The 23,373-nt window shown below is 42.5% G+C and overlaps 3 protein-coding genes across 3 annotated transcripts; 2 read left to right on the top strand and 1 right to left on the bottom strand.

The window, feature by feature from the left end:
- The first annotated feature begins 6,401 nt into the window (after positions 1-6,401).
- Positions 6,402-14,790, top strand: OLAH (oleoyl-ACP hydrolase). Its single transcript, XM_032443084.1, is given in 7 exon segments — positions 6,402-8,179; positions 10,206-10,337; positions 11,944-12,082; positions 12,663-12,762; positions 13,496-13,665; positions 14,338-14,423; positions 14,657-14,790. Coding segments are annotated over 7 exon segments (1,008 nt in total). The 5' UTR covers positions 6,402-7,932.
- Positions 14,791-15,154: 364 nt separating this feature from the next.
- Positions 15,155-17,780, bottom strand: ACBD7 (acyl-CoA binding domain containing 7). The gene is made up of 4 exons (XM_015853424.2): positions 17,654-17,780; positions 15,706-15,823; positions 15,535-15,597; positions 15,155-15,447 (listed from the first exon to the last, which is right to left on the bottom strand). Exons 1-4 carry the CDS (start codon positions 17,663-17,665, stop codon positions 15,374-15,376), a joined length of 267 nt encoding a protein of 88 aa, XP_015708910.1. The 5' UTR covers positions 17,666-17,780; the 3' UTR covers positions 15,155-15,373.
- Positions 17,781-17,999: 219 nt separating this feature from the next.
- RPP38 (ribonuclease P/MRP subunit p38) lies at positions 18,000-20,483 on the top strand. Its single transcript, XM_015853423.2, has 2 exons — positions 18,000-18,255; positions 19,435-20,483. The coding sequence occupies exons 1-2, from the start codon at positions 18,250-18,252 to the stop codon at positions 20,305-20,307; spliced, it is 879 nt and encodes a 292-aa protein (XP_015708909.1). The 5' UTR covers positions 18,000-18,249; the 3' UTR covers positions 20,308-20,483.
- Positions 20,484-23,373: the final 2,890 nt, after the last annotated feature.

Genomic DNA, 23,373 nt, shown 5'->3' with positions numbered 1-23,373 from the left:
GCCTGGAGAAAAGAAGGCTCCAAGGGGACCTTACAGCAGCCTTTCAGTATCTGAAGGGAGCCTACAGGAAAGCTGAGGAGGGGCTTTTTATAAGGGCAGGGAGTGACAGGATGAGGGGAAATGGCTTTAAACTGGAAGAGGGTAGATTTAGACATCAGGAAGAAATTCTTTACTGTGAGGATGGTGAGACACTGGAACAGGTTGCCCAGCAAGGTTGTGGGTGTTGTGGTTGTGGGTTGTGGGTGCCCCCTTCCTGGAAGCATTCAAGGCCGAACTGGATGGGGCTGTGAGCAGCCTGGTCTAGAGGGAGGTGACCCTGACTGTAGCAGGAAGATGGGAACTGGATGATCTTAAAGATTCCTTCCAGCTCAAACAATTCTATGATTCTGTCTTCAGTGCAACAGTCTAAATCGGATCGTAGGTAAAAGACCAAAAGATGGGAGCACTTGAAAGAATAAGACATTTAGAAATAAGCTATTTTTTTTTTAGAACTCCTCCTTTCCCTAACTAGAACTGCCTAGATTTCACATAGATTCAGTTGAATGTATGCCCCAAAAGATCATCTGTTGATGTAATAATTCTTTTCTGTGTGTGGCTATTTTTTTCTTTCCCTGAATTACAATGAAATCAACTGGAAGTGTCTTGTAACCAGTAATACAGACTCTGCAGGGTTGGTTTTTTTGTTGTTGTTGTTGCCTTTTAAGTAAGAGTTGTAAAATAATTCTTACGGGCAAATGACTCCATTAGGTTACCACAGATGTATCTTTTGCATCCAAACTTTGGGAGTGTATATGTAATCTCAGCATGCATCTTTCCAGCTGGCTTAAGTAGATCAGTTTGCAAAAAAAATATTATGAATCCTTGTCCCTTTCCTCTTATCAGCAGGAGGATGGTGAAATCATATGGGATCTGCTGAATGATTTATTTGAAAACTAACCTACAAAGTAAGTATTAGTTTTCAGCTTGATAAACTGCTCTTACTACTTTGCTGCATATTTGTTAATGTTGACAAAAAGACTGGGATAGAAAACTGTGCTTTGGAAAGCTGGGCAGGGCAGGATTTCTTCTGCCATCATTGAGATCAAGTGAAATCTGAGGAGAAAACATTTGTGAATTCATGCCTACAGCATTCATTACTTTATGTAAATATTTTTTACCCAATTCTTTTGACCCATATGGCTGGTTTACATATAGCAGAGCTGGAAGGTAAGTGGTTTATCAGGGCTTTTTGTGATACTAGGAAAGCTGTAGGTGGTGCCATGGAGCAGTAATCCTAACAGCAACTGTAATGAAGGTAACACCTGGATAAACAACCCTTTTTCAAAGAAAAAGGCATCAGATATCAAAGAAAAAGTAAATGAAGTTCTTAGTACAAGCCCCTCAGTGCATATGTTCCCATTCTTTCTGGTTGTGGGTGATGTGTGCAACAACACTGCCTAAAGGAAGGTGGAGACAATTGTAAGCTATCACTGTCTAACCTGAGCAGAGCCCAGTAAAGGGGCTGTGCTCAGTTAACTCTAGTGGCAACCCACTGCGGATGGTCATTGTGCTGCTCAGTCAGTAGAATCATAGAATCATAGAATTACCCAGGCTGGAAAAGACCTCAGAGAACATCAAGTCCAACCACAGCCTAACCATAGTACCCTAACTCTAACAACCCTCTGCTAAATCATATCTCTGAGCACCGCATCCAAACGGCTCTTAAACACATCCAGGGACAGTGACTCAACCACCTCCCTGGGGAGCCTACTCCAGTGCTTAACTACCCTTTCTGTAAAGAAGTGTTTCCTAACATCCAACCTAAACTTACCTTGGTGCAACTTGAGGCCATTTCCCCTCGTCCTGTCACCTGTCACCAGTGAGAAGAGACTTGCCCCGCTCTCACCGTAAGCACCTTACAGATACTGGAAGAGAGCGATAAGGTCTCCCCTCAGCCTCCTCAGCCCCAGACTACACAGCTCCAGCTCCCTCAGCCTCTCCCCATAGGGCTGATTTTCCAAGCCCTTCACATGCCTTGTTGCCTTTCTCTGGACCTACTCCAGTACCTCCATGTCCATTTTGTATTTCTTTTTTATTTGTTGTGAGATTGCTCATGCACTGTATGCTAACTGACATTAGGAGAAAATTAATTTTCTTATGTAAGTGGGTACAGCTGGTACACATACATACTTTTTTGTTGTTTTGCTGAGGTTTTTTTTATACACTTCCTTCAAATTTGTATTTCTTCTTTCAATTTCCAATGAAGTGGCTGTATTTCTCCCTTATCTGTAATGCAAGAGTTTGCTGAACTACTGGACCAAAAGGCTGGGAATGAACCAAGGCTTTACTGGTGCTTTGGCTCTTACCACCATTCCATTTCATTTTGAATTTAGTTTCTTTTACTGCTCTCTATGCAAGGTCTTGTTTCCACCCTGGTCTTGCATTCACTATGTAGTTGATATCCAGTCTGGGCATTATGCTTTCCTTGCCAAATGCATACTTGTCTTAATTATATATGATGATAATTATGTGTCTTTTCTCCTCTATCAACAAATTATCAAGGGATATCAATTTGTCATCTATGATTTTTTCCTTGATAAACCTTATGTAGAGTATATATCCTTAGGCTATAGTAAAAACAGTCTGTTATGACTTATTTTAAACTTTTTCAATTCTGTTGGCCAACGGTGAATAGTTTAAGTTAGTTGATGTACTGCAGTTTGATGCACTGAAGAATTTTTTGTTTGTTGTGCCTATGCACAAGTGTCTATGGTTTCTGCCTCTACTCTGTGCTTTGAGACCTCAGCTGGGGTTCTGCATCTAGATGTGGAGAGGTGTGGGCCTGTTGGAGTGCGTCCAGAGGAGGGCCACAAAAATGATCCTAGGGATGGAATACCTCCCCTGCAAGGACAGGCTGAGGGAGCTGGGGCTGTGCAGCCTGGAGAACAGAAGGCTCTGGGGAGACCTTAGATACCTTCAGTATCTGAAGGAGGGCTGTAAGAAAGAAGGGGAGGGACTCCTTAGTAGGATCTCCTGTGATAGGACAAGCGGAAATGGTCTAAAACTAAAAGGGGAGATGTAGATTGAGTATAAGAAAAAGGTTTTTTACAATAATGGTGGTATGGCATTGGTACAGGTTGCCCAGAGTGATGGTGACATTCAAGGTCAGGCTGGAGGCAGCTCTGAGCACCTTGATCCAGCTGAAGGTGTCCATGTTCATTGCAGGGGAGTTGGACCAGATGTCCTTTGAAGGTCCCTTCCAACCCAAATGATTCTGTGATTTGATTCTGTACTCCATTGTCCAGAAGCTGAAGCTGTGAGGTAGCTGCTGCATTAAAAGTGAATGTATTTCTCATGACTTTTTCCCAGGCTCTTGGTTATGATTTTTGTTGTCAATAAATGCAGTCTGATACCCTTTTCAATCTGTGCTCTCAGCTGTGCATCTTCTCCAGACCAGCTGAGATATTCCTCATTTCACCACTCACATCTACTTTTTTATGTTATTCAGTGACTGCTGTCACTGCTTTGTCCACCTTAGATAAAATCCCATCTTTCACAATTTATCAGTTATTTCTTAGGAAAGCGCAATCGGCAGTTCCTTGACATCTGAGTGTACTTGCAATGCTAATAATTTGCTGGCTTTCTTGGAACCTCCAGAAGTAAATATGAATATGCTGCAAATGTTTGTTAACACCAATTCCACAGAACCTGTGGTGCTCTGCTGTGGAAGGTTAGCAGCCTACACACGTACGCTTTGCTAAGACAAGTTTAAGGTCCTGATAAATACACTTCTATCAGAAATATTTTATCCTCTTATAGAAGAACTTTCATGCTATTAACATGCCTGAGAGCATTCAGCAATGGTTTCCTCATGCTGTTTCCTAATGATTTGTTATCAGATTGCATATTTGCTCCATGTAGTGATGGAATTACTACCTTCTGGGGTGTGCAGTCAGTTCTTTTTCTGTATGAGGTTCAGCTTTGTATGTCTGGAAGGGCTGTTTTAGCAGAGACTCATGGTACTACTTCTGGGTATCTTTTGTAAGTCTTTCCCTGTAACTTTAGTTGCTTCATCTGTTTACTGTACATTAGACCTAATGTCTTGCTTATGATTTTCTAAGGATTCACATCACGTCTGCCTTCTTTTTCATTCTTAGCTCATCTCTGTCAGTGATTTCCTTCATTTGTGCATTTCTTTTATTGCCTTTAGGGGAAGTTTTCAGGGTACACTTGTAATCCCTCAGAGCTCAGCAAATGCCTGCCTTACATGTTTGTAGGTTTCTTCTGCTTCAGTTGCTTTCTGTCCACCTTAAAATGTTGCCTTTGATGCTTTTTAGGAGTTTCTGGATCCCTGGCAGTTAACTGTATTTCTCATTCATTCTCCTTCTCTCTAAAGTGTTATTCAGTTTAGAGCGGAGCACTTCAGCCCTCAAACTGGTGTGCACATCGTTCATACCCTGAGGAATCTACTGAAGGATTTGACAGAGATTTTCAAGAGCATCACAGGTTGTACCTAAAGGAGATGATAGTCTTCTGACTTACAATAACATGGAGTCACAGAATCATTAAGGTTGGGAAAGATCAGTAAGATCATCTAGTCCAACCATCACCAGTTGCTGACATCATCACCCATCCTTATTCCCATCATTGTTACTGCTCTGTGCCCAGACTGCATCTATTTTGTTTTTTATATTTTCCGTGGTCAGACCTGTATACAGACTGAACATTTTTTATGTTCATGTACATGTATCCCTGTGCAAGGCTGGAAAGTCAGCTTTCTTATGGATTCTAGTCCCTTCAGATTTGCTGTTTTCTCTATTTTTAGTACTCCTTTGTTTTCTCTTAGTTTAGCAGTCCTTAGTGGTCTGACTTTATTGCATATAGTACATCCTGAGTACAGAAATGAAAAGGGCTTTGTATTTCTTAAACTAAACTGGCCCTCTGTTAGCAGATCTATTCTTTCAGCATTGCAGCTAGCTGACTTCCTTTGCTTGTCTGCAGATGCACTCCTACATCAAGCTAATAGCAGTGTGGTACTAAAAGGGTTCACCTATGTGTTATACAACAACTTTAATAACCTGAATTAAAGTCTTAGCACAACGAGTTTTTCTGCTCTTGCCTGGAAAGTTATTTCAGAATGTGATTGGTTAAAATCCTATTTCTAGCTATTGTTAATTCATAGATGGTCTGTACTCATTATACAAGATGCGCTCACTTCTCTTCCACATGCTGTCTATTCTAGCAATGCCCTGTATCTGATCCAGTTGAAGTTAGCTGTCTTGAAGAGGCTGACCAGTATGATAGGCAGGCTTTCAGATGAGATTATTCAGTACTCTACCTGGTGATGCCCATCTTTCCCAGTCTCTCCAGGAAGTAATATATGTCTGAAGTCTTCCATTTTGCAAATTCTGCTTTTCAATCCACATTTGCTTCTGCATACTTAAGAGCAATAAAGTGACATTTTCATTTAGTTAAGATTGTCTCAAGACTGTCCTAGAGAGGAGACTTACTGCAGCTCTTCCTCCAGGTAGAATGAGAACTGCTTAATTGCATGTCTCTCCATCAATACTTCTAAAAGGGAAAGATTTAAGTTTATCCTTTGAAGTAGAGTGACCAGGAAGTGATGTATAGTTGCAGTAAAGATGGTAAAATGGCAAAGGTTTGTTAAAATAATAATTATTGACAGTAAGTGATGATATACAGAGGAGAAAGCAAATTAAATGCAAATATAATCCAGCGTATTTCACAATGGGCTATAATAAGAGCCAGCTTTTAATAAGCAACATACATTCTTATGTAGTTAGTTCTTCAGACTTAGTTCTTCAAATCTTAACATGTACAACTTAGAAACAGAGCTCCATTGTTGCTTGACTGCAGAGATCTGTACGTGCTGATTTTGGTTTTCAAAATGAGACACATTAAATTACTGTTAGTGAACTGCAACTGCTCCAGCAATGGTTTTATTCCTAGACAAAGACCACATTGTTTGGTCTCCAGAATTGTAACTAGTGCATAAATTTGTGCTCGCTTTCATCACCATTTCTGATAGAATCATACTTGCCAGTTGTCTTGTAAGTGCTTCACTCACTTATAGTCTTCCTGCCCTACTGCTAAGACCCTTTGTATTACTGTTAGGAAACTGAAAATTGTCAACAGAGCAGCAGCTAAGAAATCTTTAAGGAGGAGGAACTTCTGGACTTGGCAAATTTGGTTCTGTAAAGGCCCCATTTTCAGGGATGAAGATGAAAGAGAAAAATAATTTTGGTTGAGAGAGGCATCCCTTGGAAATAATTCATTTGTGAAAACATTAATTTTTGTTTGAAAAATGAAAATTCTTTGATAGTGAGAAAAAAAGTCAGAAGGGAAGCAAAACCAAGCAGAACGTACAAGCTGTGATTCAGTACTTCTAAGGAAATGTCATGTTGCTTCATTAATGCTGCGCTTTTGAATCTTATTCTTAACATATATTATTTTCAACCTTAGAAAACTATCATTTCCAGTAATATTTTATTACTCTAGGAGCGTCATTGCTGGACCTGATGTTTTTAGCAGCTGGCTTTCAGGACATCAACATCATGTGTCTGATTTGATAATTGCCACCATGGGAGGTTGGAATAAATATAGCACATTAGGAGCTTTATTACAAATTGTAAGTTGTGAGCAGATGCGTCTGTTAGCATCATATGGAGAAGCCCTGTTGGGCATAACAGCACAGGTCAGGACTAGTCAACCAATATAAGCTGCTTTAAATTGTGCACCTTCCAAACATAGGTGTGCCGCATCTTACTTCATATTAATTGCAACACAGACGTGCTATGAAAGAGCCTTAGCAGCTGTTGGCATTTTGACTTTTGCCATCTGGAAGTTTGCAGAGCCCGTGATCAGCATTCACTGCCAAGCCCTCGCTTTCCCCACGACTGTTCCCATGGAAACAGCTGCAGCTGGGAGAGGAGGGATGGGGAAGGCTTTCTTGTTAGCATTTGCATGAGGTCTTTTGTCCTGATTGAGGGTTCTCAGGACAGCAGGAAATCTGCAGTGAATGGAAGGCTGCTGACCTCATCTGGGGAAGCCCAGCTGACTGGCTGGGCCAGCAGGTGCACTTTTCAACCAACATTTCTCAGTCTCCTAGAGAAATATGGAAAAATGGAGAATAACCATAGTGACAGAATCACATAAAGGCTTGGGTTGGAAGGGACCCTAAAGCCAACCCAGTCCCGCTGCCCTTCCATGGGCAGGGCTGTGCCCCACTAGATCAGGATGCACAGGGCCCCATCCAGCCTGGCCTTGAGCACCTCCAGGGTTGGGGCACCCACTGCTCATTGGGCAGCAGTGCCAGCAATAATGTGAAAACTACAGAGTAATCCAGCTGATATATCTTAAATTAAGGATCACAACACACTTTGGCATCTGGTCTGTTAGTTTTGGCCAATGCTTTGGAATATCTTTACTTTATTACTATTGCTGTTATTTTTGTTAGAGCAACGCTAAAAAAGAAGAAAAAAGATGGCAGTATTCCTAGTGCTACAGAAGCAGTTACAAAATACACTGGGATTTTTAGGTTGCTGATAGCATCTTCAGAAGAGCAACGTGGGAGATGGCACAAAACCATCACCTGTAACCAGTGTGTTCATGTTTCCAGCTTGTTGAAATTATAACTGGCCCACTAAACAAAAGCTGGGTTTTATTTAAATCAGGCAATGACGTTCACAGCTTCAGCCCCTTACCAAACTGCCCAGCAGTGGTGTGAGTGCTGTACATCTGAACATAGTTATCCTAAATGGCTGCTATTTCTTGGTTGCTTTGTAAAGGTGTTGTTTTTTCCAGTTAGATTGTGGATTGCCAGCAGTAAAATTGCTACAGCTTCCATGCTATCATTGGTGTGCTAACCTATGCTGCTTAAATTGCTGGGATCGATGTGGACACCCTTCTTACACCGCTTGATGTCACGCCCAGATGTTTCAGTCTCTTTTTGGGATGTTCTGTGCTTCAGTCCCTGCCTTTTTTCCTGTGCAGAGACTCCTCCCCTTCAGAAAAGACATAAAGCAAGTGACTCTCCCACCTTGATCATATACCTTCCTCACCTGCACGACTGGCTTCACCTCGCATCTGCTGATACATAAGGTTTGATTCTTCTCATTACGCAGCACTGATTCAGCCCTTGGGCTGTCATTTCTTGGCACTTGCACTGGTGATTTTTCAGGTACTTTTCTTCTAAAGTAAGTTGGACAATAACGGGATAAACCTGTATGAGTAGAAAGCGTGAAAGATTCTCAGTGACTGGTAATGTATCATGAAATAGTTTAAGGACGTGGCTAAATGTGCTTCTTTCTCATGCCTGAAGTTTTTCTGTCACTTTTAGAATAGTTTTGAAAAGAGATTTTTCTATTCTTACTTGTCTGTCAAGTCAAAAGGCTTCCAAAATGTTTGTTTCTGTCTCTGTGAGGAAGAAGTGACCATGTAAATGGGACTGGTGGTACTGATGCTGAGTGAATCTACCTGAGGAATGACGGCTTCTGCTGTGCTGCTTCCACCATACCTCACTGACTGAAACATGGTTTTTGTCAGTTGACTTTTGATCCAGATTTGCTTGGCTTGCTTTCCTTAGTTTCTTTGAAATGATTCTTAACAAATGCTGATGTTCATGTTAATTTAAATATGCCCAAAAATCAAGAAATTTTAGCTACAGCAACATCACAATAGATTTTCTTCTTTCTTGTTCGCATTACAATTGGCGAGAATTGCTGCCTACTCTGGTCCAGTTGCACTTCTCATACTTTTGTGAGCAGGTATAAAAGACTATGTATAAGCATGGAGGTTTATTTTATGAACAGGTTTATTTTATGCTCTAGCATATACAGAGCTGTATTCTCAGTGAGAAATAATGCCTATGATGGCTTTAAGCATCTTGGAAATGTTGCTCTTTTTTTGCTGCTTTATATGTATCTACTATTAGTTTTACGGTCTTTTTAACAGGAACCTTTAAAAAGAATCTTTTATGAATTCTGTTTCACTGTCACTTCTCAGTAATTTATCTGTGCCCGGTATTTCTGTGTGACGGAGCAGAGCCTGGTATGCAGTAAGCAGTGGGACGTCACCTCAGTGCTCATGTCCACCAATCTAATCTGCAGTAATAGAGGAAAGTCAAGAAAGAAAAAGAATGATTGAGAATAACTCTTCTGATAGGAGAGAATAACTCTTCTGATAGGAAAGACAGTATCAGATGCTTCAGAACAATGCAGCTGGCAGCTTTGATTCTATTTCTCCACCTGGTAAAAAGAGCAGAGTAGTCACAGATCTTGCTTTGGTGTAACCAAAAGCACTAAAGCTGCTATACTAAAGCTGAGCATGGTTCTGGTAACCCCACCATCTCAGAAAGGATACAACAAAATTAAACAACAGAAAAGGGCAATGATTGTGGTCATGAATGCGGAAGCACCACCATATGAAGAATATTACAGCAAGCCAGGCTTTTTCATTCTGGAAGCTGAATGAGAGTTGAGAAAATGCAACAGAAGATCTCAGAAATGCTTAGTGGCAGGTTCAGAGGGATTCCCATTTGGATTCCTTACATGGCTACTCTGAGGCCACCAATAGAAGTTGTAGGAGTCAGATTCAGATACATCACGCAACGGACAGTGGTGCAACTCGTTGCACGAGGATGTTGTGGATGCTGACTGTGTGAACGTAAGGGGACACTGGATAAACACACAAATGAGAAATCCATAGATGTTTTCTGTATATAAAGAATCCGCATCCAGCTGTTCCCTGGAGATCCATTTTTACTGCTTTTGTAGACAGAATACTGAACCATGTGATCACTGTGTTTTCTATGTCTTCAGATGGGCCTTATATTTTGGGATGTCTTCTAAAAGCCTGTGTTTTTGAAGAGCCATCTTGAAACCCCAGATCAATTTCTTTTGCTGCTTGCGATACTCCTTGTGGCCAATGACTCAAATAGAAGAAAATACTGCCAAAGGTGTTGCCCAATGCTATTCCATCACCTCTATAAAAGCATTCTATAAAACTGGTTCTATAAAACTGATTTTCATTGTTGCGTGAAGATTATCTCATATCTAACTGACTGTTGTCACAGCACAAGCAGCTCTGATGATAGAAAATGTTAGCCCACTGTTATAAGTTAAACTTAATGCAGTTTAATTTTCCTTCATCTGAAGAGCTTTGGAACAATGGTTTTCATACTGGTTACTTCTATTTTTCTTTGCCAGGCATGGAGAAGGCAATTGTTCGTCCATATAAAAGGCCGAATGCTCTCTGTAGGCTGATTTGCTTTCCGTGGGCTGGAGGTGGAACTTCTCACTTTGCTCAATGGGGTAAACTCTTCGGCAACTCAATTGAAGGTTTGTCACTTGTGTAGTTAAAGCAGCAGTTAAGAAAGCTGGGCAGTCTGTGTTGCAGTTACATTTTCTAAACAGAATATCACGCTATTGAGAGCGCTGCAATTCTTTTTCCTGTGGACTTTATATCTAGAAAGAAATACTAATAGGAATTCAAATTTTCATTAGGATTCTGGGTTTACTAAACTTCTGTACCACTTTGTACCTTATACTTGACTAAGTTAAAAAGTTATATCCTCGGAGCTGAATTTCTGGAGGCCGTGTAGTGTGCTTGCTGCCTCAGAAACTGCTGGCAGGATTCAGAAGCAGCAACACAGTGGCACATTGTTAACTGTGTCAAAACAAGGCGTCAGCGGTGCCTTATAGTAGAGCGCTGAAGATCTAAGAAGTACTTTTTAACACTGGGAGGCTGCACAGAATTAATATCGTTTCCCCAGAGCATTCTGTACTCCCTGCTATCAAATCTGAAGTTTAAACAATGGATTTATAACAGTGTCATTATGTTTAGTTACAGTGTGAAGCAATTGCCATTGCTGCCAGACTATATCAGTGCTAAAATGATCCAATGCTCAACTATTCGAAGGGTAACCAAGGCCTTGTGCCAGACCTTCCACAAAGAAAAGAGGAAGTCTTTAGCATTAAAGGAGTCCAATGCCATTGCAGTTGTACCGGTCCACAAATTGCTTGTATGCTTCCTGCAAATTGTTGCATAAATCACATCTACCTTTCCTAGAAATTAGAAGAAGTAAAAACTTAAAAAGTGAAGGTTTTTGTTCGGAAGAAGAAGCTTCCAACAAAGTTACTAAGGAGATGGGCCAGGAACAACTGCAGACCCCAATGGATAAATGGAGATGATAGCAGCTTTCAGAAGCTTTAGGTGTCTTAAAGGTGAAGAACGTGAACGTTTTTATACCACTATCTGTGGTACTACACAGTGGCTCATTCTATCGTAAAATACTTTGTGTCTTACCCATTACATCCAGAAATCTCAGGAAGCCAACATTCTTACTGATCTATCCGTTCCTTATTTCTTTAAGCAGCGAGAGAAAACTCCAGGTTTCTGAAAGGAATGTAATAAAAAGGCACACTGTGCTCATTGAGCATCAATAGCATCAGTTCTGCATTTTACTGTGCAAAGCCTGAAGAGCCTTCCAAGGGGAAAACCAGGACTGTGTGATTCTAATAGCTGGTTGACTTTGTAATGCTGCCCTTGAAAGGATGTTCTTTATTGATTTACTTCTAGTGAAATTGATGGATTTTTGGTGGTTATTAGTACTAATAGCAATGGAATTGCTTTGAAACCTGAGCTGAGATCATGACCTTGCGATCATTGTAAGTGAATTTCTGATTCAAGGCATTTATAGATTATTCCAGTGGGAGAGGCAACATTTGTGAGTAAAGGAAGGGATGGAGACTTGATCTGTCTTTAATGACAGGATTAAATGATAACAGTAGGAATAGCAAACACAATGTAACAGCCATAAGAGGATTAATTTACATAACCTGTGTATTTTCATAACTGATGAGAAAACTGAATGAAAATGACTTTACTGTTTGCACTTGAAATGACTGCAATTCTTTTCCGTCCCTTCCTCTGTCTCTTCTGCAGTGTCTGTTGTAAGGCTTCCTGGAAGAGAAAGTCGTGCTAAGGAGCCTTTTGCAAAAGACATGACAGCTGTCATTAATGACATCACTAACGCTTTGCTGAAAGATCTGCAAGAAAAACCGTTTGCATTCTTTGGTCACAGGTGACGTTATATACATTTTCAGATACCCTGGTGAAGGAACTTTAGCTTTGCATAGTCATTTGACTCTTGGCAAAAGCCATTGGCAAATACATTTCTGTAAAGGTTTTGTCAAGCCATACTAAAAGATGCTGCTGATCCCAAAGACTCTGGGGATTTGTGTTAAATTACTTTTAACAACTGAAAATGGCAGTGCTGTGTTTATTTTCTACAGTAATGCACTGCAGTGGTTTAGTGTTAGTATTTGTGCCAGTGTTTACTCCTTAGTGAATGCATGAAGTGAACCAGTCATTAAACAAATGTGTTCTAAAGATCACTTTTAGTTTCAGTTATTCAACACAACTCTCTTTGATGCAAGTTTGGGAGGCTACAATAAATGTAGGCAACAAAGGCCTGATTTGTAAAAATAGCCTGTATTGAAATGCATCTTGTGTGAATTAGTTAATTTATGCCATCATTACAGAACCATAAAATCCCCTATATTTACAATTTCTGTCACTGTTAAAGATAGCCAGTTAGCACTAACGTTGGAATTATGTTACTGATTTTACCTATATTGCTTTAATTTCTCTTTTTGCTGCAGTTTTGGAGCTTACATTAGCTATGCAGTTGCAGTACACTTGAAAGAAAAGCATGGACTAGAGCCGATCCATCTTTTTTTATCAGGGGTGTACGCCCCACATGTAAGTTATAAAATCATTACCAGTGCAAAAGAAAACAGTGTATTAGCTAGTAAAGCACTTGTGGTATCTGTACATGCCATGCACTTTAAAACAAAGCAAACTTTGGGCTGCATGCAGAAAAATGTTCTGATTTCTTTGCAGATGTGAATTCTGAGCTGGATGGAGAATTTCAGTGCAATATTTAGCACGGCTAACCTTAGCCTGGAGGGCACAATCTCCTTGATCTTCTCAATACTCTGTTATTTACTGTGGCCTCTGGGAAAGGCTTTTTGGTTAAAAAAAAAAAGAAAAGCAACAAAAACAAAAAGTGAAGTTATGCTCCTTTGTAACGTGAAATAACTGTCTTACCTGAGTTGTTTATCACCCTCCCACACCAGCCGTCAGTGCATTTGCCCAGTTATTTTTTCCTGGTGCCCACTAGTTAGGCTTTTCTTTACTGTTTTATTCCTGGTATTTCAATAGTGAGAGTCAAATTCAGTGTTACATGTCTGGAATTCTCTGTATTTGTCTCACTTACCATCAGTTAGCAAACATTGTCTCCTAACCCTCTTCAAGTATGCTCTGCAAGCGTTAAGTTGATCGGCCATTGTGTACTGGCGATAGACTGTCTTCCTACTTTTTTACTAAAGCAATTCTTAGTGAAAATACTATTTAAAGTGATGTATACTGCGCTGTATTATTTAATACGGTGTGTATGCTGCACAACACCTGATCTTTTGTCTGCTGCTCACAGTCGGAAGCATTTCTTCTGATGGGAAAAGTAAACGAAGTAAAAGATGAAGACATTCTTGAGCATGTCAAATTCTTAGGAGGAACTCCTTCTGAGTTTCTGAACAATGAGGACATCAGGAAACACCTGATACTTACTGTCAGAAAAGACGTTAGCATTCTTCAGACGTATTCGTAAGTGTTACAATTTCATATGACGTTTTATAATATAAAGCTTTAATTCTGACCGATCCTGTCAGGTAGGGTTTATTATTATTATTATTATTAATTTTCTGCAATTTGCTCTGGTTTCTGCCATTAAAAAATATGAAACAGTAAATACAGTCTTCTCCTTAGTGTGTCTTTATGTCTAGCGCTTCAGCCATAAACACTGCTTATGAAATCGCCACTATTACTGCAGCATTGAATATGCCGTGGTAGAGCTCATGCTTCAAGATCACATTCAGCCTCCTGATCCAAAGACCACTAACCTCACCAGAAGCAAAGAACCCCTTTCTTCTAGGAACAGAGAGGAAACTTCCATCCCACCTACAGCTAACTTACCTAGTTGTGAGTGCTTAAAGTTTGTCACCCTGGCAAGGAGAACAACCCATTTAGGCCCTAAGAACCTAACACTGATAAGGCCCTGAAATACTAGAACTTGAGACATAATTGCAGTAGTGTAAGGACGTAAGAATCTTACAAACACAGTAATTCCATTTCTTGATGTTCTGTACAATCTAACCCATAAAGTTTATGTTGGTTTTGAGTAGAAAGAAACAGCTATTCTGTATATAGAGGCAAAACCCAAATACAAGTACCCTGCGACAGGAAAGTTATGGTAATAAAACTTTATTATGTTCACAGTTTTGAGAAGGCAGAAAAGAAAACCATCTTCTCTTGTGATGTCACCTGCTTTGATGGGTCTGAAGAAACAGTGCACGATGCTGAAGGTACTTTGCTTTAATGTTTTTCTGGTTAGGCATTTCCCTGCGGTAGCAAATCACTTTGAGAACGGAGTTCTCTACGGTCTTATATCACCTTCTTAAATAAAACGGAGATAGAGCGAAGTGCAGAGAAAGCAGTTGATGAGAGATTTAGAACAACTGTTAAATAATTTTGAAGTAATTGCATAAGATGACCAGAATAGTTGACATTTCTCTGACGCTTTAAATATCTTTTTCAGCCTGGCTCAGTATAACCAGAGGAGATACTTCCATCTACAGTCTTCCTGGAGCTCACTTTTATCTGCTGGAACCTGCTAATGAAATTTTTTTGATAAAACACATAACCAAGTGTATAGAAAATGCTGCTCTATGAGTATTTCCCTCTATTTTAATAGCAGGTGTAAGGTTATTCTACCGCACTTAATCTTTAAGTCATTTTTTCTGCCGAATTGCATTGTTACCACTAAAAGTTACTCTGTTCCTGCAGAAGATCACTGTAATCCTTTAAAAGGGTTTAAAGAGTTGTTCTGATTTTTGAAACCAAACTCCAGCTTTGTGTCTTACAAATAAAACAGTTTTCATCTTTTCTCTCTCTTCTCATTCAGCAAGTGCATAAACCCCTCACTTTATTCAACATCAGCTGCAAAAAGGGACAGCTAATATAAGTTATTTTACCTTAAGAGCGTCTCTGTGTGTACTGCAAAAAATACTAAATATGATTTCATACCAAAAGAATATCCACGACTCTTACAGAAGCATTTATTTCATAGGCTCAGACTTGATTAGAGTTAAGTTGCAGTCTAAAAATACAGTATGCATGTGAACACCTTTCGCAGTGGCTCACGCGTTAATTACTGTTAGATTCCACAATAACCAGTTAGTTAGAAACTGCATTTTCCCCTGCAGAGTTAGTCCATTAACCACTGAGAAGACCCACAGTGCGATGTCCAAGTATTCTAAATCCCATATTTTTCAATCATTGCTTTTGCTTTAGAAATATAGGCAGTCATGGCATCCTCCTTCGACATACCTGCAAAGAAAAGGAGGAGTCATTATCTTTTCTTATTTGACATCCTATTGAAGTTATTACATGAGGCAAATTTAATTGCTGTAACACCTCTTTTCAGGTTCCACGCCTCCCATTTGGCTTTGCCTTTCACATCTAACATTCCTGGACATTCTGCAAAAATAAATGCATACCATCATTAATTATCATGCAGATTTATAAAACATTTTCTTGTTTTCAAGATATGGGGCAAACTGGATGTATATATGGGAACAGAAATACCAATATTAATATCTCCAACAGTAGCTTGTTTGTAGAATCCATAGAGTTCCTTCAGTTCTTCATCAGTTGGTCTTGTCTTCAGTTTTTTTACATCTTCTGCAGCCCCATCAAAGTCAGCCTAATGCAAGAAGAATATGTAAAGTATGAATTTGCCTCTGAAGGGGCGTGCTTCAAACATTTATTATAGCAAGCACAGCAGGTCACTAGATGGCTTCTATTACTTGTATATTCAGTGGTAAGCCTAGGATTTTCCCACGAACAAGATTTAATAAAACCTTTAATAAACTGATGTCAGCTCAGGCATTCAAGGCCTAAGATTTTAGTTAGCCCTGCATAGGTCAGGCAGGGGGACTTGTTGGTCTTGTAGGTCCCTTCCAAGTGAACCACTCCATTCTAAAACAAGTATTTCATTCTTAATCCCAACACCAGTAGATGCAACATACCTGACCCTGCAAATCAGCGACTTACACCACCAGCACCTCTTTGCATTACCCATACATGTACAAACAGCAGCACTCATGCTCGGTCACCAGCACGAGGAAGAGCTGGCATCAATATCAACACACAATCGAGGTGCCACAACTGACTGAAGACTGCATAAGTTTTATCTTCATCTTTACACTGTGGCCATTGCTGTGCGTAAGGCCCTGACCAGGTGGAGTAGAAGGACTGTTCAAGTGATGGAAACCTCCCATGTGCAGAGCTGTTTTCCAAACTAACGTCATAAAAAAGAATGAGCTGGAAGCATTAGGCTTGTACAGACAAGTGATAAATAAAACCAAACCAAATACAAAACCCAACTCACAGTAAGGATGCCGTTATTAGCTTCTTATTTTTCTATCCTTTTATTCTATTTATGAGAAATAGCACAAACCGCTGTTTCAAAAACATGCAATGCACACCTTGGGCAGCAATAAGTGCACGGAAATGGAATTTCCACCTCAAACATTCTTTTCTTCATCTCCCTCAATCCAACCCTTGTGCGCGGATTTTGCTTAGGATTTGCTTGCTTACACAACACGCTTAGGAGCAGCTGCAGAATATAATATCCTTTAATCACGAGCTGATGGAATTTCCCTCTCACTCCTCAAATCAAAAGCAGAAGCGTGTCTACAGTTGACATATACATATGCAGACGTAGATTTACACACGTGCATTAAAGCTAAATGCAGAAATCACAGAATCACAGAATGACCCGGGTTGGAAGGGACCTCAAGGATCATGTAGTTCCAACCCCCCTGCCTGGCAGGGCCACCAAACATACACCTTTACTAGATCAGGTTGCCCAGGGCCCTGTCCAACCTGGTCTTGAACACCTCCAAGGACGGGGCATCCACAACCTCCCAGTCACCAGACTTTATTTTCTAGCAGGAATTCGAGGCAGAACACAGCAAAATTAAACAAAAGCTGCTGTTCCGCTCGGGACTTGGCAGCCCCGGCCCATGGAGGGCGCGGGGTCAGCAGAACAACGAACCCTCTGTGCTGCGGCTCCAAGCGCTGAGCTGCGGCCAACGCGCCCCGCGACGGGGCCTCGCATACACGGAGCGAGGCGAGGCAGCATGGAAACGAAGGCAACAGAAAGGGCTGGAGGGTCTTAAAGCCAAAGGGAGAACGGAAAACCCCTTAAACAGCCGAACCAGTCCTGGGCATTTAAAGGTGGCGCAGAGGCGGAGCGCTGGAAGGCAGCGACGAAGGTGATTTCTCCAGGAGCCGCCGATACGGACAGAGGGAGGCAGCGTCCTTCCTGCCAAACCTCACTCAAAACGCAGCGCCCCAAAGACACGCACGCTCTACAAACTCCCTTAGAAACGCACGTTTCCCACAGACGCCCGTAGCGCAGCTCCCATCGATAACCCACCCGAGCAGCGGGTGCCGACACACCGCGCGGACACACCGTAACGCGCCGCTCCGCACCCCGAGCCGCAGTGCCACCGCCCGCCCCGCTCACCTGCAGGGCCATGGCCGGGCGGACACGCGCGGTCCGGTGTCGCTCCCGCAGCGCGATGCAGAGCGGGCAGCCGCCTCCCCTCGGGTCCCGCTGCCGTCACGGGGCGCTGAGCCGCTCGGGGCCGGGTTGGACGGGCCGTGGGCCAGCTGTGCTGGTGGGGGGCGGCCCTGCCCCTGGGGGTGGGGGGGCTCTGACGCCTCCTCCAACCCAAAGCATCCCGCAGCCCCGAGCCATCCGCATCACCGCCTCGCAGAGATGCGCTACAGCACCGTGACAGGATCCGAAGGGGCAGCAGCTCCCTCGCACCGCGGCTGCCCCCGCCCGGCGGCCCCGCAGCACGGCGGCGGATGGGGCGGAGCGGGACGGGGCGGGTTCGAGCTGCCGGCGTGGATCGGGCGGTACTGGCGGTGCCGGAGCGCTGGGCCCGGTGGTAGCGCGGCGTGGAGGCCGCGCTGAGCCGAGCGGCAGCTCCATCTCCATCTCCGTCCGTCCGGCCTGTTGTCAGGGCGCTGTGGTGGCTCCTGCCTTTAACTGCGTTGTCCTGGTCGGGAGCCGGCGGGGCCTTCCACGAGGCGTTTGGAAACCGGAGTGTTGGAATGGAGGTAAATGTTGGAATTGTTCGCGTTTCTCAGCTCCTCTGCTGGCAGCGGCGGGTCCTGCGGCTGATCGGCCTGGAAGAAGTTGGGTTTTGCTTGTTGTGCCCCGTCAGTTTGATTCCTGTGCCTACACGATTGTTTTCCTCAGTAGCCTCCATCTTGAAAAGACAGACGCGGGCTGCTTCAGCGTGTGCTCTCACATACACAACATACACAACAAAGGTGTTCTTTTAAAACCAAGGTAGTCTGTTATCAGCATGCAGGGAATTGATGTGATATAAATGGTGCCTTATAAATATCTAAAGGTTGCCACTGAAGTAATGTTTGTAATATTTCTACTTATGGAAGGAGGGGATCTAAGGAGAGCCGTGTCTGTTCCTCCTGAGTTGGCACACAAGTTCTCATCACGTTCTGTTGGCTGTGCAATGTAAAGCAGGAGATGCTGAACAGTAACCCAGGTTTGAGTATGGGGACTTAGTGAGTGGGCAGGGCTGGTAATCAGAGCATGCCTTCACTTGGACTGGATAGAGCAGAACTGGAACAGTGACCCTTTCTTTGCACCACTTTGATTTTTTCATAACCCTAAAGGCACGGCCTAGTTGATGCAGGAGTCAAAGAACCCTTCTGAATGTTCCATGGCCTGCAGAGGATTGCTTTCCTCCACAGAAATGTGCTCTGCAGCCTTCTGTCATACCTTCTAAATGCAGATAAATGTAAGACATAGATAAGTGAGAAAAAACACATGAAAATTAAAAAAACCCACAACTTTATCCCAAATGAATTCAGGAACTTGGAGATTGTTTCATGCTGCGATTCTGCAGCTTTATCACATCAGGATAGTTCTAAAATGGAGCTGTGCAGCAATGAAAACTTGTCTTTCACAACCTGAGCTTTATTATTAACATTATCTGTGGGACTTCCTGCTACTTCCATTCAGTTTCAGCTTCAGAAAGGTTTCCCATCACTGGCATTGCCTTGCTGGAAAAAAGCAAGCAACCTGTGCCCTGCTGGAGGATTATTAAGCACTGATATATATATAGCACTGAGCTGCTATAAAGGTGATTCCTGCCAGTATTGCTTTGAGCTGCTTTTTTCCCCCATTCCCAAGAGGAGCCTCTTGTAACAAAGTCCACAGCAGACAGTGCAGGATTTGAACGACTCTCTGCCTTTTTCTTCCCTCCACAGCTAGGTGGCGAAACAGAACAGAACCTGAGGACGCCTGTCATTCCACAAGGGACGGCGTCGCTTCGTAAAGCAAAGAAAACCACTGTAAAAACGTGTCTAGATAACCCCTTTGTTTTCGAATGGAAAGCCATAGATGGAGATGGTATGCATTTCATATTGCAGACCTTAGAAGAAAAGATTAAACGTATCGGACTTAAAAAGATAGAGACTCCAAGAAAGAAAAAACGTTCTACAAAAAACCAAGTGGAAAGCAAGTGTGATGGTAGCAACAGCGAACTCCCTGCTGAAAAAGAAACTGAAGGCCATCGACAAGCACTGGGATGGACTGACGTGGGCATCAGGAGGCAGCTTGCTATTGGAATTAATGAAGTTACAAAAGCGTTGGAGAAAAACGAGCTGCTTCTCTTGTTGGTGTGCAAATCTGCCAAACCTGCCATGATCACATCCCATCTCATCCAGCTGAGCGCGAGTCGAGCCACGCCAGCAGGCCAGGTTCCCCGCCTCAGTGAAACGGTAGCACCGCTTCTTGGCTTAACATCCATTTTAGCGCTCGGCTTCAAAAGGCAGTCTGATAAGTTCACTGACGTAGTAGAAGCGATAATTCCAAAGATACCTGCTTTGGAAGTGCCGTGGTTTCAGTTCCAAACAGAAGGATCTGCTGCATGTGCGGAGTTGTCAGAAATTGATGAAGCTGAGCAGCTTGCAGAGACGCCGGAGGAGGAGCTCTCAAGCCAGAAGCGGAAGCGTTCAGAAAGCAATCAGCTCCATCTCTCACATGTAATTTTGCAGCCTTTGAAAATCAAGAAAGTTGTTCCAAATCCAAATAAGATAAAGAAGCCACCTCGCAGAAAGAAAAAAGCTTTTTCAGCATGACTGATTTTAGTTCAGTTCTTCAGAGCACTGTGATTGTTTTTTACTGCCTATGGAGTACAGCTGTAACTGAACTACTTTGTTCTGCTTTAGCAGTGTAAAGCAGTTAACTCAGGTTAACTCATGTATGATGCATCCAGGTGAGGTTCTGTCTGCTTTAATAAAGAATGTGGCTCCAAGTTGTGTGTGAGCCTCTATCTGGAGATAAATATTTCATTTGCAGTTGGAGATCACAAAGTTGAGACTGTTAATGAACGTCTTGAAGTAATGTGAGGATAACAAGCGCATCTTTAGAATTAATACTAAGTGCTAAGCAAACTTTGTATGTTTTTTTTACATGTGAACATGCTTTAGACAGAACTGATTGAAATTAATGTCATTACACATAAAAAAAAAATAATACCAAAACTGAAAGTTTATTTAAACAAGGTCCATGCCAGTATAACTTTTAAAGCTGGTTCAATGCTTGTTTCAAGTAAACAGCTGTAACAGCACAGGCAGACTTTCCTTTCTGAGCTCTTGTCCTTTTCTCTGCTGAACAATAAGCTTGTTTTGGTCAAGAATGTACGCAGGCTTGGACTCCAACTCTACCTGCTGCCTGATACGCTGAAGGAAAAGTGTTATTTTCATACATGGAACAAAATACTGCTGCATTTTGGAAAAACAAACCCCTATATGCAAACACATGTATCCCATGAGAAAACATGAACTAATCTACGCTCGGTTTCTAAATGGAGTCTAAAATTATCATCCAGGAAGTTCAGAGATGCCGAGTACCGCTGAATGTAAAGTAGCAGGTGACAGCTATAGTCACTACAACAGTCTAAAAGTCTTTATAGAGTTTCCTTTAATTTTACTGATGACTGTGAACAGTTTCTTAATGAAACTGTTTTGTAGGCAGGAAATAAATAGCGCTGCAATTCAAACTGCAATCAAAACGGATAGCGCAGGAGTTGATTTGGCACTCTGCAGCTAATAGTCAGCACTGCAGTACTGGAAAAGAGCTGAGTTACTTTGCTGTTCCTCAGGGATGGAATTTACACCCTGTAGGTTTCAGGGCTCTGCTAACGTAGTCTTCGCTGCTATCAGCCAGTTTGGATTTATTGAGAAGTGACTTAAATTCATGGTTGTGACTATGAAGGGAGGCAGTAGCGATGATTCTGTAGTCACGATGCTCCCTGTAAACAAAGCAGACATTCGATGCCAAAATGTTGCCCTTCCTTGCTGAGGGTGGCAAGGAGATTGTTTTATTGTGCCTTGCTTCATAGTCCTTCCCAGAGGTCATTTACTTTGGCTTTTTAGATGCATAAAATAGCGAAGGCGTGCTAGAACCTAGCATAATTAATTCCCATGCTGGCTAATTGTAACATCTAGCTCTTAGTCTTTACAGAAAGCATGAGGATTAGGCTTTGGTAAAGAACATAAGCACAGCAATTGCTTATCAAGCACCCTGCTGCCTGTCCAGGTCTACAGCTCTCCCAAAGGATTTGGGTCCTTTCCACAGATGCAAAGTTACTTAACAAACTGCAGATGTTTCTAAAGACTTGTGGGAAACGGAGTAGAGCCTTTCCAATGCCTTCAAATTTGCCAATTTTGGTGAAACCATCCGTTAGTTTTTTGCAGTTTTACCTGGTAGCCATTCTTATCAAGCCTAATGCACGTGAAGGTTCAACACCCGAAACAGCACTAGAGCCTCTGTCAGAGCTGACAGCAGCACCCACACCAATGCCCTGCTTAGGAAGTGAAGGTGGGCTGCCATAATTTCCACCAGGACACCTTTGAGACTCACATTCTCTTGAAGCTATGGTACTTGAGCAAAGCACTGGAGGTAAGGAGCATGGCTGGCTGTAAGGGCTGAGCACTTGACAGGGACAGACCTTTTTGCACTGAACAGCTATTAAGCGATGTTTTTGTGAAGGGGCTTCTCTAGGAATTGCCCCAGCTTAGGCTCAGCTGCCCCTTTTCTTTATCCTCTCAGCCTGCAGCTTTTTAGTCATAGCTACAACAACTGCAGAGCTTCAGCAGGAGCACAGCTCTGCCTCCTTTCGTGTGCAGCTGGAGCCAGAAGACAAATTTGCACCCCTCAGATTCATTGCTTTTTGGAGAAGATGGCAAAAGAGAGGAGTGGCCACAGCACCCTCCATTGCTGGCAGGCAGCCTGAGGTCAGGGCAGAAAGCCAGGCTGCCAGAAAACCAGGTTCAGTTCTGTGACCTAGACATACTTGGTCCCACCATGGCCTAACAGCTCTTTCAAACAATAGGGTTGTGGGGAATTGCCTCTTGATTTCAGGGAAAAGAGGAGTAAAGAAAAGTCATCATCTACCATTTCTTGCACTTATAAAATGAATGCATCATCCTGCCTGCATGCCATCCACCCATAGAGCAGCAGCCCACCAGGCTGCAGCAGTTCCTTGCCAGGGCACAGGGCCACAGCTGCCAGGCTGAATGGGGTGAGGAGAGGGGTGAGGCCCTGCCCTTAGAATGAAGCAGGAACACCACACGTTCTGGGAGTAAAGAACTTAAGTCCTTGATGAAGTTGGGATCGTATCCTTTCCATTGCTTCAGGTATTTACACCATCAATTACATTTTCAGGCACTTAATTCTGCTCAGGCTGCACACAGGGAGTCAAAACTCCACCTACACAATCTCCTGTGACTGCTATTAGCAGACAGGTATGAGAAGGGCCAAAGCTGCAAAGCCTGACTCCACTGCTAGAAGCCCCAAAAATCCCCTTCAGAGCCCTTGCATTCACCAGGCTGGGGCTGATGAGCACACGCAGACCAGACCAACCACCATCAATCCCTTCCTTTGCGTGACGGAAGCCAAATGCTGTAAGCGCAGAGCTGTAACACAGAAAGGGAAACTATCCCTACTTCCAGGGCAGAATCTTCTCACTGATCAACAATAAAAAGAATCCAAACCACAAACCATTCACACAGGGGAAATGGAGGGGACAGTGAAACCCCTACTGCTATTTGGAGGTGGCTAGGGCCAGCAATTATGAAGAACAGACAAACGTATCTTCATCTACATTGATGTTTCCAGGTACAGAATTCAACTTTCAGCAG

Source organism: Coturnix japonica, chromosome 2 (assembly GCF_001577835.2).
Source record: "Coturnix japonica isolate 7356 chromosome 2, Coturnix japonica 2.1, whole genome shotgun sequence".
Lineage (NCBI taxonomy): Eukaryota > Metazoa > Chordata > Aves > Galliformes > Phasianidae > Coturnix > Coturnix japonica.
This window is presented reverse-complemented; position numbering and strand designations above follow the sequence as displayed.

Excerpts from the sequence above, each read along its gene's own strand:
- ACBD7 (XM_015853424.2), bottom strand. Across the intron at positions 15,598-15,705 it reads TGTTGGAGATATTAATATTG|AATGTCCAGGAATGTTAGAT; the intron begins GTATTTCTGTTC and ends TTATTTTTGCAG. Across the intron at positions 15,448-15,534 it reads GGCGTGGAACCTGAAAAGAG|GTATGTCGAAGGAGGATGCC; the intron begins GTGTTACAGCAA and ends TTTTCTTTGCAG.